Raw genomic sequence first — 14,431 nt, forward strand, 5'->3', positions numbered from 1 at the left:
TCCCCTATTTAGGCTGGGCCAGCATTCGTTCTATCTTTAGCTGTGTTTCTTTGTCAAAAGAGGAAAAGTTCTTTAGGGACTCTGGCTCTATCTGACTGGTATCTATTTCAGTGTCACCAACAAACACTTTGCTCCACCACCCTAAGGTGTCTTTTACTAAAACTATTTCAATAGAAGAGTCTTCAGCTGACCAATACATTTCGTCCTCTTTCATCTTTTCTTCTATCTCCCTTAAGAGGATTGTCTCTCCATGCTGCGATACATCCAGCCACCCCTTGGATAGCTTTACCTTTAGGCCCTTGGGCGTTCCATCTAAGGTTGCTATTGTTAGAACTGCTTCATTGAGTGTTTGCGTCCATTCCATGCACTGTCTTTGCATAAAAAAAACCCATAAACTATTACAGCCCGAAACCCCGAAACCCCGAAAACAGCCCGAAAACCCGAAAACAGCCCCATAAAACAACCAACCACAACCTAAACAATGCAAATGCAGAAGCTGATACAGAAGGAGGAGAGAGAGGAGCACGAGATACTTCTACAGGGAACAGTGCGCGCCATAAAGGAGGCCCGTCTTGAAGTGTGCTCAGTAACTGCGGTGGTCCAGGAACAGGGTGAGCTGATTGAAGGAATAGACAGGAAAATAACCGAGGCTGAAAACATCCTCAGAAGGTCGAGCAGAAAGCTAAGCGGGCTAATTAGAACGGCCCGAAAGAGAAGAATTGTTTCGGTGTGTTTGCTTGCCTTGACAACCCTTAGCATTCTGGCCCTTTTTGGCACAGCACTCTTTAGGGGGTAGCTGTTTATTTACATGGAACATCCCAATGCAGTGGTTAACACCCTCCCAGCACAAATCATCCAGGGAATAGAAGAAGGAGGCGTAGACTACAACATACTGGTGGCCGGTGAAGGGTTCTCTGGGAAGTCTTCTTTAATTCAGAGTCTTTTTGGGGTGCAGCTGTTTCCTGAAAGGAACGAAGGCTTCTTCCACGAAGTGTGTGACATGGCCTGCACAAGCAACCCACTCGCTGAGCTTCTGGAAACGACAGCCTCAGTCATGCCTGAAAGAACCAATATTACCCTAACAGCCACCAAAACCGTCCTTATTCACGGGAGCGTGCGTCTTAACCTTACCATCTACGAAGCCACCAGTCTGGGTGACACCTTTGCCAGTGAAGGAGACTGGATACCTATTAGGAACCTTATCCTCAATAGATACGAAGAGTACCACATGGAAGAAGATCTTGGCGTCACCGAAAGGGACAAAAGGATCCATGGGTGTCTCTACCTCTCCACCCCAAGGCACACCCCCAGAGAAATAGACTTGGTCGCTATGAAAGAGATAGGCAAGATATGCAACCTTATCCCAATCATCTCCAAAGCAGACATGCTCCAGGAAGCAGAGTATAAGGAGATGAAAGAGTCTTTTGTCAGCGCTCTTTCAGATAGAAGAGTCCAGCTATTTGACTGCATCCTCATTGACGAGTGCAAGAAGGTGGTTGAGCTAAACTTTATGCCTCTGCGGTACTCCACCCCAGACCGTCTCTACTCCTATTCTACACTTCCTACCACCGATACTGACGTGGCCGTTTTGAGAGACCTTCTCATTAAGTCGCATGCCATTGCTCTTGTGGAAATGACTGAAAAGTATTACGAGAGCTATCGAAGACACAAAGTCATTGTGGAGGTACTTACAGCCTCTGATTCAGGGCTAGATGAAAACTTCAGGCGGGAGATAAAGCTGGAAGAGTCCAAGCTTAAGTCCATTTCCAAGCGTATAGAGGAAAAGAAGAAGACGTACCAGCTACTGCTCTCCCAGGCAGCACAGGAAGCTCTTCCAGTGTCTCGAGGGTCCCCACTCACCCGCGGGTCTTCATTCATCCGCGAATCCTCGCTCACCCGTGAAGGGGGTGGGACTGGGACCGGGTAAGAGTTTTTTTCAAGGTTTTCGGGTTTTCGGGTTTTCGGGTTTTCGGGTTTTCGGGGTGCTCGGGGTTTCGGGGGTTTTCGGGATTTTCGGGCATGGCAATAAACGGATAGTGGTGGTGTTGTGGTATGGTGGTGTTGTGGTATGGTTGGGGGCGTTGGGGAGGTGGTTTGGGCGTTTGTGGGGTATGGTCTGGCAAGTTTCTTTATTTGGAAGGACCATTACCATATACGGTCTTTATATACACATTATGACTTAAAATATTTTCCTAGGCTAGGAAATGAACACAAAACAAAAGAATGTGGCACACATCGGTATTTTCGGACTGGGAACACTTTTAAGCGTACTTGGAGCATATAGCATGTTCCCTGCGCCACCGAATGGCCTTGGCATCTTTAGACACCTCTTTGCCCCCACAAACTATGCTCTGGCTATGCTGATAGTTCTACTGGCTGTTTACATCACCAGAAAAAACGCTAAAATAGAGCTTTACCACAGGGGGGGTGGGTGCATTATGGCGCTGGCAATGGTTTATATGGTTGGAGGGAGCCTTTGCGGCATTGACATGCTTTTAAGGTTCTGCAAGGCAGCTCAGCACATTTCCATTGCCTACTGCGTTGTTGGCCTAATTCTCTCTTTGCGGTTCCTGCCTGTTTTTTCAACGGTAGCTGATGAACTTGGACCCAATACCCACGTTGGGCTAAAGATTGCCTACTACATGCTCAATATTTCTATTTACGCAACCCATACGTTTAGCACCCACTTCTTCAATGCAGCGTTCAACCTCTCACTGGCTCATTACGGGTGGATCACTTGCCTCTCAAGTTTTTACCTCGTGAATATTTTCATTGGGCCAGTCGCTGATAAGTACCTGATTACTAAAAAACTGACTATCACAATGTCAGCTATCTCAACGGGGGTGTACAGCACGTTCCTTATTCTTAGGAACATGCGGAAGGACAACATGATCCTTATGGTTGGCATCTTTTCTTTGTACATCATCACCATGTCTCCTGTTTTTTCAATGTTTGATGTACTGGTTCTAAACGACCTCTCAAAGAAGTACTCTGAAAAAGCCGTTGAAGAAAGAAAACAGATCTTTTCGCGGATCAGAATGTGGGCTTCTTTTGGACATGCCACCTCAGGAATGTCCATTGCATACATCCACCGCATTATCACTGACGGATCGGGCGCTTCGCACACAGAGTCTGCTAACACACAGTTCACAGTGCTTGTCTGTGTGATTGTAGCTGCATCGGCCATTTTTATATCGATTGTTAGCCTCTGCAGCAGTGAGGTGACTGAGAGCAGGGTAGATGCAGCCAAGGAGAGTGCTGGGGGCGTGGGAGAGGCCCGGGATGTTGTGGAGGCAAAGAGTGAATCTAAAAAGGACCTTCTCAGAAACCCGAACTTTTACGCGCTGCTCTTCTCAATTACAGCGATTGGCGTGACCAGGGGCATATCTTCGTGTTTCTTGGTGTCCTATATGTCGCTCTACTTTAAGGTGGCCTTTTCCAAAGTAACGTCTATTTTATGCGTCCGTACCTTAACTGAAATGCTTGTGTTCTACCACAGCAAGCACCTGCTCAAGTTCTTTGGGTACCACTGGCTGCTTTTCTTTGCGCTGGGAGCTGCCACCCTCCGAGAGTTCAACTATGCACACATGCCAGATACTAAGTACATCATGTACTTTGCCATGGCTAACGAAACCTTGAAAGGGATTAGCTCGGCCTGTCTGACGTTTAGTGCCGTTAACATTGCAGATAGCTTGGGCGGAAAGAAGAACAAGGCCTTTGCCCAGACATGCTACAGCGCCTGCTACAACGGAGTCTCTCTGCTTATTTCCTCCTTGCTGAGCATTGCTACGCTAGAACTTTTGCAAGACTTTAGGTCCCTCTTCCTGATGTCTTCACTCGTAGGCTTCACCTCAGGGTGCGTGCTAATCATTAAGTACGGGCTAATCGACAGGTCCATGGGGTTCTCCAGGCAAGTTAAAGCAATGGCCTAGTTGGCAAAAAGAATAAAGACTTCTCAGGGCCTCCCCACCGTGAACCACCCGAACGCATAACGCATAACGACGCATCAAGGTGCTTAAATACTTGTGCTGGGACAGTGTGCGTCTTGGTGTCCGGCATAGGCCGTGGTAGCCACAGGCTTCAAGAATATTTTTAAAAATAAGGCCCGCCAAAATACTTCCAGATTGGGATCATGGTTTATTCTATATGAGGGAATTTCCCTTTATGGTAGGCAAGTCTACCTTATGAGGAAGTGGGCGGGATCCCAAAAGGGTAGGACTTTACCGGGCAAAAGTATAAATAGCTGTGAAAAACACAAATTATGAAGGTTTAAAAGGAAGATAAAGAAGAACAAGTACCATGGGCCCGTCAAAAGGCAACCCTGGCCAATGAAAGCTTCAACGCGTGAAGCAGCCCCACCGTCCATGCCGAGTACCAAGACGCGCACTGTCCAGCACAAGGCTAACCTTGGCCCTATTCTGCGTGAAGTGATATGTCTTATGAAACACGGAGCAATAGCGCTTTTTATGTATACTGGGCATGTCTATGGAGCAACGAAGAAGAAAAAGACGTGGCAGTGTCTCCGGTTGTCCCGGGCTGTCCCTGTATGTCCCCATATAGTGTCCGTGTAGTGTCCGTGTATATGAGCCGTGAACCAAGGACCCGCACTGACCTCCGTACCAAGTAGGGATGGTTAGTCTGTCGATGTATCTATGTCCGAGACGTGTGCCCGAAAAATGTCCGAGAAAGCATGGGTGGTACTTGAACCACCACCCATTATGTGAATGTTGTGTTCTTAGTTGTAAGGACAAGGATACAACTTTATGTTTTAATCCCTTGATATATCCCCAGTGGACTGTTGATATCCCAAACCAACCCGATCCCCAGTAGGACTGTTGATACCCCAAACCAACCCGATCCCCAGTAGGAACTGTTTTTAAAAATATAACTGTTTTTGATCGGTAGGGGGCATTTGCTGATCTATAACTTATTTTTTAGCAAATTTTTTATGTCTGCTATGGGAGAAGGAGTTAATGATATGTCCTGGAGTGCTCTGCTAAATCCAGTCACTCTAGTAACCTTGATTGGAACAACAGTAGGCACCGAGGCCCTTGCCATGGGTGCTGGGAAAGCAGTTTTTACCTTTGGTAACGGAGTGCTTGTTTCTGGGTGCTTTGCTGGCGTGCTCGCAGTATGCGCCCAACCAGCACTAAAACTAGCATTTATTCTACTAAGCAAAGTGCTAGACCCACCAAGGACTCCAAATAACTCCAGTATCATTCTAGCATACTACCGGGGGCTGAATGGCCCAATCAGAGAGTCTGTCAATAACTTGCCGATGCTAAACCAGGCAGCTATCTTACTTGGGGGTATAGTCGCACTCTTTGTTTTTTCCACTGCTGTCACAGCACTGCTCTACGCTCTCAAGACTCTGGTAATGAACAGTATAACTTCATTGCTTGGATCTTTTGGTCTGTTTATTACCCCTGAGGGCACAGACAAGGACCACGTTAATGTAGAGCAAACTACAACGATAGTAGACGAGCAGGTTGAAACAACAGCTGCTTTTGCCGATGGCTCAAAGGATACTGGTTTTAAACTCGTCTCTTTTTCCACTACTGTTTACATCAGTCTTTTGACTGGACTGTACTTTGCTGGGTTTTTGCTAACTTTGCTAACTTACACCTTCGCTTGCCACCGATACATTCCCTTCCTGCACGCCCAGAACAACTTTGTCATTTCGCAGCTTCTTACCCACTCGCTTATGCTCTTTGACTACATCACCCGCCTTACCACAACCACAGGTATTTTGGGCTTGGTGGTTCAGTCTATTTCTGATGTTGCAATACTTCTCTGGTATTTTGCTAAGCTGCTTCTGTTCAACATGAGCGGTGTTATCAACACCGTTATTGTTTTAGGGATGTCTTTTGGTATTGTTACGGCTATGAACGGTCTTAAGCACATCACCAAAAAAAGAATTGTCCAGCACTATGCAGATGTCGTTATCAATGCTTTTGGATGCACACTTGACTCAGCTGCAGTCATTGTTTACGTGGTAGCCATTGTTTTCCTCTTGCGTCTTCTTCTGGTTTACTCCAACTCTGTGCACGGATACATTGAGACATGGCTCAGATGCCTCATCTCCCAGCTTGCTGATCTCAAAGTCCCAGTTGCTGCAGCAACTGCAACGGCCTCCTCTACTCTAGCCTAGGTCTATGGTCCAAGGTCTGGGTCTGGGTCTGGGTCTGGGTTTAGGTCTATGATCCAAGGTCTGGGTCTAGGTCTAAGAAATACACAGAGACTGAGACTGAGACTAAGACTGAGACTGAGACTGACATATGGCAACCACCCTTCCAAAAAATAAAAAAAGTACCACTCTTAGTTTACCAATCATTTAAGGTTCTTGTCTATAAATAGACCTGCAAATGAAGAGGGACACAGCCCCAACCCGTGCTCGGACCAGCCCAAAGACAAACATTGGAACCGTCTCATTTATTCGTTCACTGGCGGCTCCACAGACTCTACTTTCTTCCTTCCCAGCCGAGCAGATACCTCTTCGCCGTTGAAGGATTGGTGGTTGAGTTTGTCTATGGCTACATCTCGGTCCTGCCTGTACACGAACTCTAGCATTCCATCCCCTGAAGGAAGAATCTTTAAAAAATCTGGCTTAGCTCCCGTCGAGAGAACAAAAGATCTCAGCTCTCTCCACTCAACGTCCCGTGGAAGCTTTTCAAGGATGAGCCTGAAAGGCTTGGCCATTCTTCGCGGGGGGTAGGGGTAGTCTCCCTGGTAGACTATTCTTTCCTGCTTTCTTCCTTTGGCTTCTTCTACAACAAGTTCTACTTCGCCAAGAGTGTGCTTTTCCCGAAGGATTCTTTCTCCTACCTCCTGGTCTGCCGTTAAAAACCCGTAGCTTTTGTATAACTTAACACCATCTATCTGCCCAAACTGTGAAAAATATTGGAACACTTGGCTCTCCTCCGTATGTCTTCCTATTCCTCCAATGTATAACTGCATTAGCCCGAAAAATAAATAAAATAATAAATAGGCTCAAATATAGTTGGTTTATGTATAGGTGTGATGATGTAGAGTGTGTGGTGTGTGATGATGTAGGTGTGTGGTAGTGTAGGTGTGACAAGATAGTGAAGCAATCAAATAAGCTTCTCCCACCTATAAATAGTCCACTCTTTTTAGCAAACAGTACATGACATTAGATTACAGACACTTACGAATGTTTAGATCGAGATACAGAGGATGCGCGTGTTGGGGTTTTGGTCTTTGCCTCTTCGTTAGGAGCTCCTCCACGGAGTGAGGCCTGTCTTATGGGCTTGGTAGGAGTGGCTGGTGCTTTGGGCTTGGTAGGAGTGGCTGGTGCTTTGGGCTTGATTGGTGTGGCTGTCTTGGGCTTGATTGGGGTGGCTGTCTTGGGCTTGGTAGGAGTGGCTGGTGCTTTGGGCTTAGGCCCTGGTTTAGACCGCACAGTGACTTTTACAGGCTTAGTTGTATCAATGCTTTGTTTGATGCGGCAAACACTTAGCTTTCTTAGCACACGACCATATAAGTAGACAAAGCCTGGAATGTACACAAGGGCTGCAATCAGACTAGTTATTCCCCTGGTGTAAAGCATAAGATAAACCTCACACAGCACACCCAGTGGATAAAGCACCAGAGAAGCAATGTACCTTAGGTTTTTGAACCAGGGAACAAGGTAGTAGAGAAAGCGCAAAGAGTCAGAGAGTCCCCAGCAGCAAAGCATAACATAGACTACACCCGCATGCTGCGGAGTGCACAAAAAGCAAGAGACAAACACCCGAGAACCAATTTGCATAATGGCTGAAGGTATGTGCTGGCTAGTAACTCCTAATACAGAGTTAAGAATTTCAATGGTATAAGATAGCTGAATCAGGCGAACTGTTGACAGTGGACTGTCTTTCTTGTACAAAAGATGCCACAGGCCCATCTTAAACACCGTAATAGACATAACTAGCCCATAAACGTTAATAATGCTCCGCAAAGCACCACGCCATCTGCTGCCCATTAAAATGCTAAAATTGAACAAACATTAATATGTGGTGCTTGTATTTGGACAAGTTTAGGATAATTAGCTTTAGCTCCAATCATCTGACCAGGTGCCAAGGTGTTCGGGGTTCTCGGTTTTCGGTTTTCGGGTTCTCGGTTTTCGGGCTTTCGGGGTTGTGGGTGGTGCAGTAGTATGTAGGGTGTTATTATTTTTTTAAGTACTACGTCCTATGAACACTCGTGAGCTTCAGAAGTACTGTAGGTCTACGGTAGACATTGGAACGGCACTGGAGGGGATGAAGAAAATCATTGAGCAAACAAATGAATCTACCTACCACACAACCATTGCATACCTTCTCTCGTTGAGAGAGCAGAGTATTTCGCTTGACGACAGCGGGAGCTTAGAGGGAGAGCTAACCACAGCATTTGAAAAGCTGAAAACCGAGCTTCTTTCAATTGTGCCTCCTTCTTACCACCCGCTGATTTCATCGCTTGAGCTAAACCTTATCACCACAGATAGCTCACCACACACCGATAACATAGACTACCTGATAGGCACAATCATTGAAGTGCTTATCAGAAACAGTACGGCCGAGATAGAGCGGGTGGTAGATAACAACATTACCACGGACATTCGCATTCTCAGCAGTACGGGCGTAGACAAAGAAATTGTGGAAGAGGTGCTTAGTAGCTTGGTAAAGCTGGGAGAGGAAAAAGAAGACAAGGAGCCTGCAGCTAAAAAAGCCAAAACCACCGCCGCATCTACACACGCCTTCCTGCTTATGTCAATCACCAAAATCCTAAGGGAAGAGCATGTAGACATCATCATTAAGTATGCGAGCTATGAGGTGGGCAGATCTTTGGTCATGTTTTTGTACGTGTTCAACAACCCCCTATACGTCCAGGTCGTGAACCGGTTCTTCAGCACCCTGACCAGTGAGGGGTACAAAAACATTGAGCACTTCCCGAACATCGACATAGAGCGGGTGCTAAAAGAGCTCTACAAAAGCAGCAACATTTTCAAGGTTCTAGATACGCTTATCAGGAGCAGGCCGATTTTCAGAGAGAGAATAGTTGAGGAAGTCATCAAGTACATCAAGGTGGGGAGCAGAATGAAGTGTGTGGCCTTCATCAAGGACAACCTTTCCTGCTTCATTGAAGAAATAAGCCAGCTAGAACTAAGTCTTGAAGAGCTCTTGCAACTGTCAGACAAAGACGCCCGACTGCTGCACACGGTCCTAGATAAGCTAGTTGAGCTAAAACAGGAGGTCAAAGAAAGAAAGCTCAACTACCAGAGAAAAGAGAAGCGGCTGGGAGCGCTTATTTCCGTTCTGGTGGTAAAGCTGGGCAGTGTTGAGGCAGAGCAGAGAGAAGAGTTTATCAGGGAGGGGCACGCGAAAGACCCCGAGCTTCTTTCCAAAATCTGCCTCGGGCTTTTCCGGATCAAAGCACCCGAAGACACGACCCGAGCCCTTCTCTCAGAGCTGGTCCGGGGGGAGACCATGCCCACATTCGTCTTTACTGCGCTCCCCTACCTCAAGGACGGCCAAAGAGCCACCCTCATTCCGAGATACTTGGTTGATGAGGTCTCACTAACTCTTTTCCTTCGGGTGATTAAGCCTGCCGAGATACTTAGACAGGCAGCAGGGATGGGGGGCCCACCTAAAGACTCAGACACCCCAAAAACCCCAAAAACCCCAAAAACCCCGAAACCCCCAAAAGACTCGAAAACCCAAACCCAAACCCAAGCCCAAACCCCGGGAGAAAGAATCATCAAGCTTTGTCTTGGTAAGAGTGAGATATTCACCGACCGAGTGGTGTCAATGGTCATCAGTGACCTGGAAAACGAGGGGAAGGTGCCTCCACTGTTCCTGAGGCTGGTGGGGCAGGGGCTGACAGTCTTCCCGAACATGAAGCCATTTACTATCTCACTTGTGAAAAGGGGGTGGCAGAGGTACTTTGCAGAGGAGGAGCAAGGCTTTATTGAGGTGCTTGAACTACTGGACACCAGTGCCCCCGAACTAATTCTTTCATTCACAGAGGCCGCCCTGAAAAGAGTTATCTCCCTTTCCAGTGCTTTGAAGGCCCGGGTTGACGAGTACCTTAGCAAACAGCCTAAATACATCCAAAGCAAGTACAGTGATGTAATTGCTGGCCAGGACGCGGCAAAGGGTCAGGACGCGGCAAAGGACGCGGCAAAGGACGCGGCAAGGGCAAAGGGACCGATCCAATAAACAGATGAATAGGAGGGTGTGGTTTATGGGATTTTTATTTTCTTTATAATGAACGAGAGCTACAAGGAGTTTGTGGGTGGACTGGTGGTTGGTGCCTTGATGGTTCTTTTCCTTCAGGGAGCAACCATTCTCTTTGGTCTTAGGAAGATAGTTAAAAAACAGAAGTACAAGGACATCTACCACCGAGACATTATTGAAGACCCGTCAGAAGCCCTGGTTAAGCTTCTTGGCATTGCAACCAAGGAGTGCACCGATCTTGCATGGCTGAACATTTCTCTGCAAAGGTTCTTTTACGAGGTGTCAAGGTCCAGCACGTTCTACGAAAAGGTCAAGGCTACGCTGGTGAAGAAGCTGTCAATCGCTTTTTCAAGCGGGATTTTGAAAAGGGTGCGGTTCAAGGACGTTTCTTTTGGGAGCGAGGCTCCGTACATTACCAAAATACGGGCGCTCTCAGAGAACGAGCTGGAAGAAATCCTTGAGCGGGCAGACGGAGAAATGCCCGAGCCTCTTGAAAAGCCGGCAATGTTTAGCCAGATCTACCTGTTGATAGACATTGAGTACCTTTCAGAGGACAACTGTTTTTACATTGATGCAGACCTTATCAAAGGGTACTCAATCCCCATCATGGTCAAGCTGCAGCCGTTCAAGGGACAGATGCTGATGAGAATGCCAGCCAACAACTATGCCACCCGTTTTGAGATATGCTTTATCAAAAATCCAGGTTTTGATTTTTCAGTAGATGCTGCTTTTTCAAAGAACGACTCGGTGTTTTTTTCGAGCTCGGTTAGCTCCATCCTTAAGCAGGCGTTCAAGTACATGGCCAAAATGTACATTTACCCGAGCTGGTACTACTACTACCTGCCAATGCTTGTGTCTCGGTCGAAGGTGATCACCTATCCATACTACCCGATTTCCGAGAACAGTCGGGACGGGCCGAAGCATCAGGCCACCGAGGTGCAAAATCTTTTCAGTCTTGATTTTAGCATCGTGGCCAAAAAAGGAAATATTATTTTCCGCAAAACCAAAAGCACTGTAAATGCCTCGGAGTGTTCGCTAGACAGTGCCGAGGTCGAGGTGGCCGAGGAGAGGATGGCAATGATTGATGAAATGCTCAAAAGCCCCGAAAAGTTCGACCCTTTTGCCGAGGTCATCAGCGACTATGAAGGGTTTAAGGTGGTTGAGAAGTACTCAGAGAGCGTTTTTAAGATACATATACTAATTGCCGGGAGTATCTACGAGTTTATCAAGATAGCAGTGGAGGACATGATTCTTTTCCAGCTAGCCGACCCCACGGAGCCGCAGTTTATAGCGATCAAGAAAGGCCCGCGAATTGTGACAATCATGCAGTACACGCACGCCGACAGTCCCTTCAGGCTTGGGCGGTTCCGCATTGTTAAGTTGGCAACTAAGCTTGAGCAGCAAGAAATGAAAGTTTTTGGATCGACAAAACTTTTCAAAATCTTAGATTACTCGGTAAAACAAGCTGAAAAAACCAAAAAGATTTTCCAGAAATCAAAAGAAAAGAACATAAAACCCCTCCAGAGCGCCTCAAAGAATCTTTCCAAGCTGCAGTACATCAGTGACAGCCATATTTCAGAGACGACCCCGGCGCCCGCCTCAGTGTCCGAGGTAAGCATCATTGAATCGCATTTTAGATCAATAGAAACAAAAATTCTCACCGAAGATAAAGAGCCAAACATCCAAATTTCCTTTCCCTGCACCGACGAGGCCCTGAAACACGCTCTAACCCTCTCCATTGTCCGAGCTGCCATTCTTGGGCGCTTCATGATCATGGAGGACATTGAGCTGGCAGAAACCATCAGAACCACCTCGATGGTGGCAAACTCGTCGGGGCAGTACGTCCAGCTACTCAGCTACCAGAGCCAGGACTCTAAGTTTGTCATTCAGAGGATCCTTCTGTCAGAAGAGTTCCACGGATGCACCCTGGCCATGCGCATCCACGAGGGAAAGATCGACATATTCACCTACGGAAACATTCACTTGCGCCTGTTTGAGTTTAAAGCTCTCATCCACGCCACCATTGCCAAAGACATGCTTGAAATGGCTTCCTTATCAGAGATACCTAAAAACTTTGTTGGGGTCTTGGAAAACTGTGCAGGCGTTATTCTTTCATCGAGCACAGCAACGCTCTGTGACGTTATTTTTGAGCGGGAAGGAAAAACTTTTTCAGGTACGGTTTCTCTTGATCAGCCGCTATACGTCATCATGTGCACAACACCCGGAACACCCTTCAACGTCTCAATTAAGTCGCGAAAGAAGATGCCTCTCCTCCTTGCACAAATACCAGACACAGAGGTCAAAGACATCTTCCTTGTCGATGGAAGGGTCTACGTAAAAAAGAAAGGAACCATTGCCGCCCCCGCAACCAAGGGCCTAGCACACTGGAACACCCCATGGGTCACCCCTGAAAAAGGCAAACCTGAAAATAACGGCGCCTATGCCAACGGCAGTGGATGCATCCAAGTAACTGAAGAGACCACAATCACCTGGGAGAACAGAACGGGCAAAGACGGCACCTTCCCCATTGCCATAGGCAGCGTTAATGGATGGAACCTGGAGCCGTGCACAGAAGGCAGCATGGATGATGACCCCGAGTACTAACCCGTCACAGGTCACAGGCACGGGTCACAGGTCACGAGCAGGCGAACCACATACCACAAACAGGCACGAATAAAAAGACGGGTGTCCATTTATTTTAGATAAGCAGCGATGTGAGACTGGCTAGAAGTAACCCAGCGGTGAGACTAGAAGAAGTCTTTGAATAACTGCTTCCGCGTGCTTTTGACTCTTTTCAGTGCTTGGTCGTTCCGAAGGTCTTTGATAATTGTGTCAATGACATCGTAGTTAGCAACGTCTTTTACCGTTGAGATATGGTCTTTTTCGGCAATGTGCTGATTGTAGTCGGTGTATCTAACAACGCACATCTCACAAATCCCAGGTTTAGCGATGGGTTTCTCTTTTGAGCCAGGTCCTTTAGGAGTGTTTGGAGAAAATACAATTGTTGGAACCACATTCTCCTTGGTGGTCCCGTCGTACTCTTTGAAGAATGGCCGGTGCCTGCCACTCTCGTCCTCTATAAGTATGTAGGGATGCTTGAACACGCGGTACTCCATGTTAATTTTCAATATCCCCTATTTAAAATGAAAAAGGCGGGAAAGGGTGTGCCTTCCATATTCCCGGCCAATAAGTCCCCGGGCCCCTTAAACCCCCACCCCCAACCCACGGGTCACTGGTCACGGGTCATTCACTGGTCACGGGTCTGTGCCTGTTCGTGACAGTCTGTGTCGGTCAGTGCCTGTTCGTGACAGTCCGTGACAGTCTGTGTCATGATGCTGTGGTGTGATGTGATGTGGTGTGTACAGTACAGTGGTACAGTGGTGCAGTAGTACAGTGCGGTGGTACGGGTGCTGTGTACAGTACAGTGGTACAGTGCGGTGGGGTGCTTTTATCCGAAATAATTTCTTTGTTTTCATGGAGAACACAGATGCACTGACCAACACCTTCTCAGAGGAGGGAAGAATCCACCAGGTAGAGTATGCCATTAAGAGCGTTACATCTGCAGGGCCTGCAATAGGTGTGCGCTTTGCTAATGGCGTCGTTCTTCTGGGAAAGAACACAGACAATGTCCTTACACTGACCCAGGACGAGAAGATCTACCGCATCAACCCAAGAACCATTGCAGTGGTTGGTGGACTGTATGCTGATAGTAATTTGCTCGTCCACTATGCCCGGGTCAAAGCACAGGAGTACCTCCACAACTACAACCAGGACATGTCACCGTGGCTAATTGGAAAGACCATCTGTAAAATAAAGCAGCGGTTCACCCAGGGGGGAGGCATGAGGCCATTTGGGGTGTCTTTCATGTTGGCAGGGTACGCTGACAATGGGCAGTACCACCTTCTATCCACCGACCCAAGTGGCACCCTCAATGACTGGAACGTTTTTGCCTTTGGGGAGAACGATAAGATCATTCTTTCCTCTTTGGAGGAGTACCCTGAGCAAATGTCGATGGAGGAAGCTCTTCTGCTTGCGTTTAAGGCGCTGTCTTCCACCTCTGAGGGGGTGCTAAAGTCTCCAGATGCCATTGCAGCAACTGTTGTTTACTCAGAAGAAAGCGTCCACAAAGTCAAAGAACTAACCAAGAAAGAGGTGGCTGGGTACTTGGAAAAGGTCCAGGTAAAGAGGGAGTAGGAGGGGAGGGGCAAGCATTAAAAACT

At 47.3% G+C, this 14,431-nt stretch overlaps 11 protein-coding genes across 11 annotated transcripts; 7 read left to right on the forward strand and 4 right to left on the reverse strand.

Annotated features, from left to right (window-relative positions):
* Positions 1–4: 4 nt before the first annotated feature.
* On the reverse strand, positions 5–379 carry NEDG_00418 (uncharacterized protein; the record flags this gene model as incomplete). The annotated part of the gene is made up of 1 exon (XM_067687836.1): positions 5–379. The coding sequence occupies one exon, from the start codon at positions 377–379 to the stop codon at positions 5–7; it is 375 nt and encodes a 124-aa protein (XP_067545544.1).
* A 102-nt stretch (positions 380–481) lies between these two features.
* Positions 482–796, forward strand: NEDG_00419 (uncharacterized protein; the record flags this gene model as incomplete). Its single annotated transcript, XM_067687837.1, has 1 exon — positions 482–796. One exon carries the CDS (start codon positions 482–484, stop codon positions 794–796), a length of 315 nt encoding a protein of 104 aa, XP_067545545.1.
* A 12-nt stretch (positions 797–808) lies between these two features.
* NEDG_00420 (uncharacterized protein) lies at positions 809–1,927 on the forward strand (the record flags this gene model as incomplete). The annotated part of the gene is made up of 1 exon (XM_067687838.1): positions 809–1,927. The coding sequence occupies one exon, from the start codon at positions 809–811 to the stop codon at positions 1,925–1,927; it is 1,119 nt and encodes a 372-aa protein (XP_067545546.1).
* Positions 1,928–2,204: 277 nt separating this feature from the next.
* Positions 2,205–3,932, forward strand: NEDG_00421 (uncharacterized protein; the record flags this gene model as incomplete). The annotated part of the gene is made up of 1 exon (XM_067687839.1): positions 2,205–3,932. One exon carries the CDS (start codon positions 2,205–2,207, stop codon positions 3,930–3,932), a length of 1,728 nt encoding a protein of 575 aa, XP_067545547.1.
* Positions 3,933–4,957: 1,025 nt separating this feature from the next.
* Positions 4,958–6,151, forward strand: NEDG_00422 (uncharacterized protein; the record flags this gene model as incomplete). The annotated part of the gene is made up of 1 exon (XM_067687840.1): positions 4,958–6,151. One exon carries the CDS (start codon positions 4,958–4,960, stop codon positions 6,149–6,151), a length of 1,194 nt encoding a protein of 397 aa, XP_067545548.1.
* Positions 6,152–6,432: 281 nt separating this feature from the next.
* NEDG_00423 (splicing factor, arginine/serine-rich 4/5/6) lies at positions 6,433–6,957 on the reverse strand (the record flags this gene model as incomplete). Its single annotated transcript, XM_067687841.1, has 1 exon — positions 6,433–6,957. The coding sequence occupies one exon, from the start codon at positions 6,955–6,957 to the stop codon at positions 6,433–6,435; it is 525 nt and encodes a 174-aa protein (XP_067545549.1).
* Positions 6,958–7,165: 208 nt separating this feature from the next.
* On the reverse strand, positions 7,166–7,978 carry NEDG_00424 (uncharacterized protein; the record flags this gene model as incomplete). Its single annotated transcript, XM_067687842.1, has 1 exon — positions 7,166–7,978. The coding sequence occupies one exon, from the start codon at positions 7,976–7,978 to the stop codon at positions 7,166–7,168; it is 813 nt and encodes a 270-aa protein (XP_067545550.1).
* Positions 7,979–8,189: 211 nt separating this feature from the next.
* On the forward strand, positions 8,190–10,193 carry NEDG_00425 (uncharacterized protein; the record flags this gene model as incomplete). Its single annotated transcript, XM_067687843.1, has 1 exon — positions 8,190–10,193. The coding sequence occupies one exon, from the start codon at positions 8,190–8,192 to the stop codon at positions 10,191–10,193; it is 2,004 nt and encodes a 667-aa protein (XP_067545551.1).
* Positions 10,194–10,241: 48 nt separating this feature from the next.
* On the forward strand, positions 10,242–12,815 carry NEDG_00426 (uncharacterized protein; the record flags this gene model as incomplete). Its single annotated transcript, XM_067687844.1, has 1 exon — positions 10,242–12,815. The coding sequence occupies one exon, from the start codon at positions 10,242–10,244 to the stop codon at positions 12,813–12,815; it is 2,574 nt and encodes an 857-aa protein (XP_067545552.1).
* A 143-nt stretch (positions 12,816–12,958) lies between these two features.
* On the reverse strand, positions 12,959–13,327 carry NEDG_00427 (uncharacterized protein; the record flags this gene model as incomplete). The annotated part of the gene is made up of 1 exon (XM_067687845.1): positions 12,959–13,327. One exon carries the CDS (start codon positions 13,325–13,327, stop codon positions 12,959–12,961), a length of 369 nt encoding a protein of 122 aa, XP_067545553.1.
* Positions 13,328–13,685: 358 nt separating this feature from the next.
* On the forward strand, positions 13,686–14,405 carry NEDG_00428 (2S proteasome subunit alpha 3; the record flags this gene model as incomplete). Its single annotated transcript, XM_067687846.1, has 1 exon — positions 13,686–14,405. One exon carries the CDS (start codon positions 13,686–13,688, stop codon positions 14,403–14,405), a length of 720 nt encoding a protein of 239 aa, XP_067545554.1.
* Positions 14,406–14,431: the final 26 nt, after the last annotated feature.

The sequence above is a fragment of the Nematocida displodere genome, assembly GCF_001642395.1.
Source record: "Nematocida displodere strain JUm2807 chromosome Unknown 1, whole genome shotgun sequence".
NCBI classification, from domain to species: domain Eukaryota; kingdom Fungi; phylum Microsporidia; genus Nematocida; species Nematocida displodere.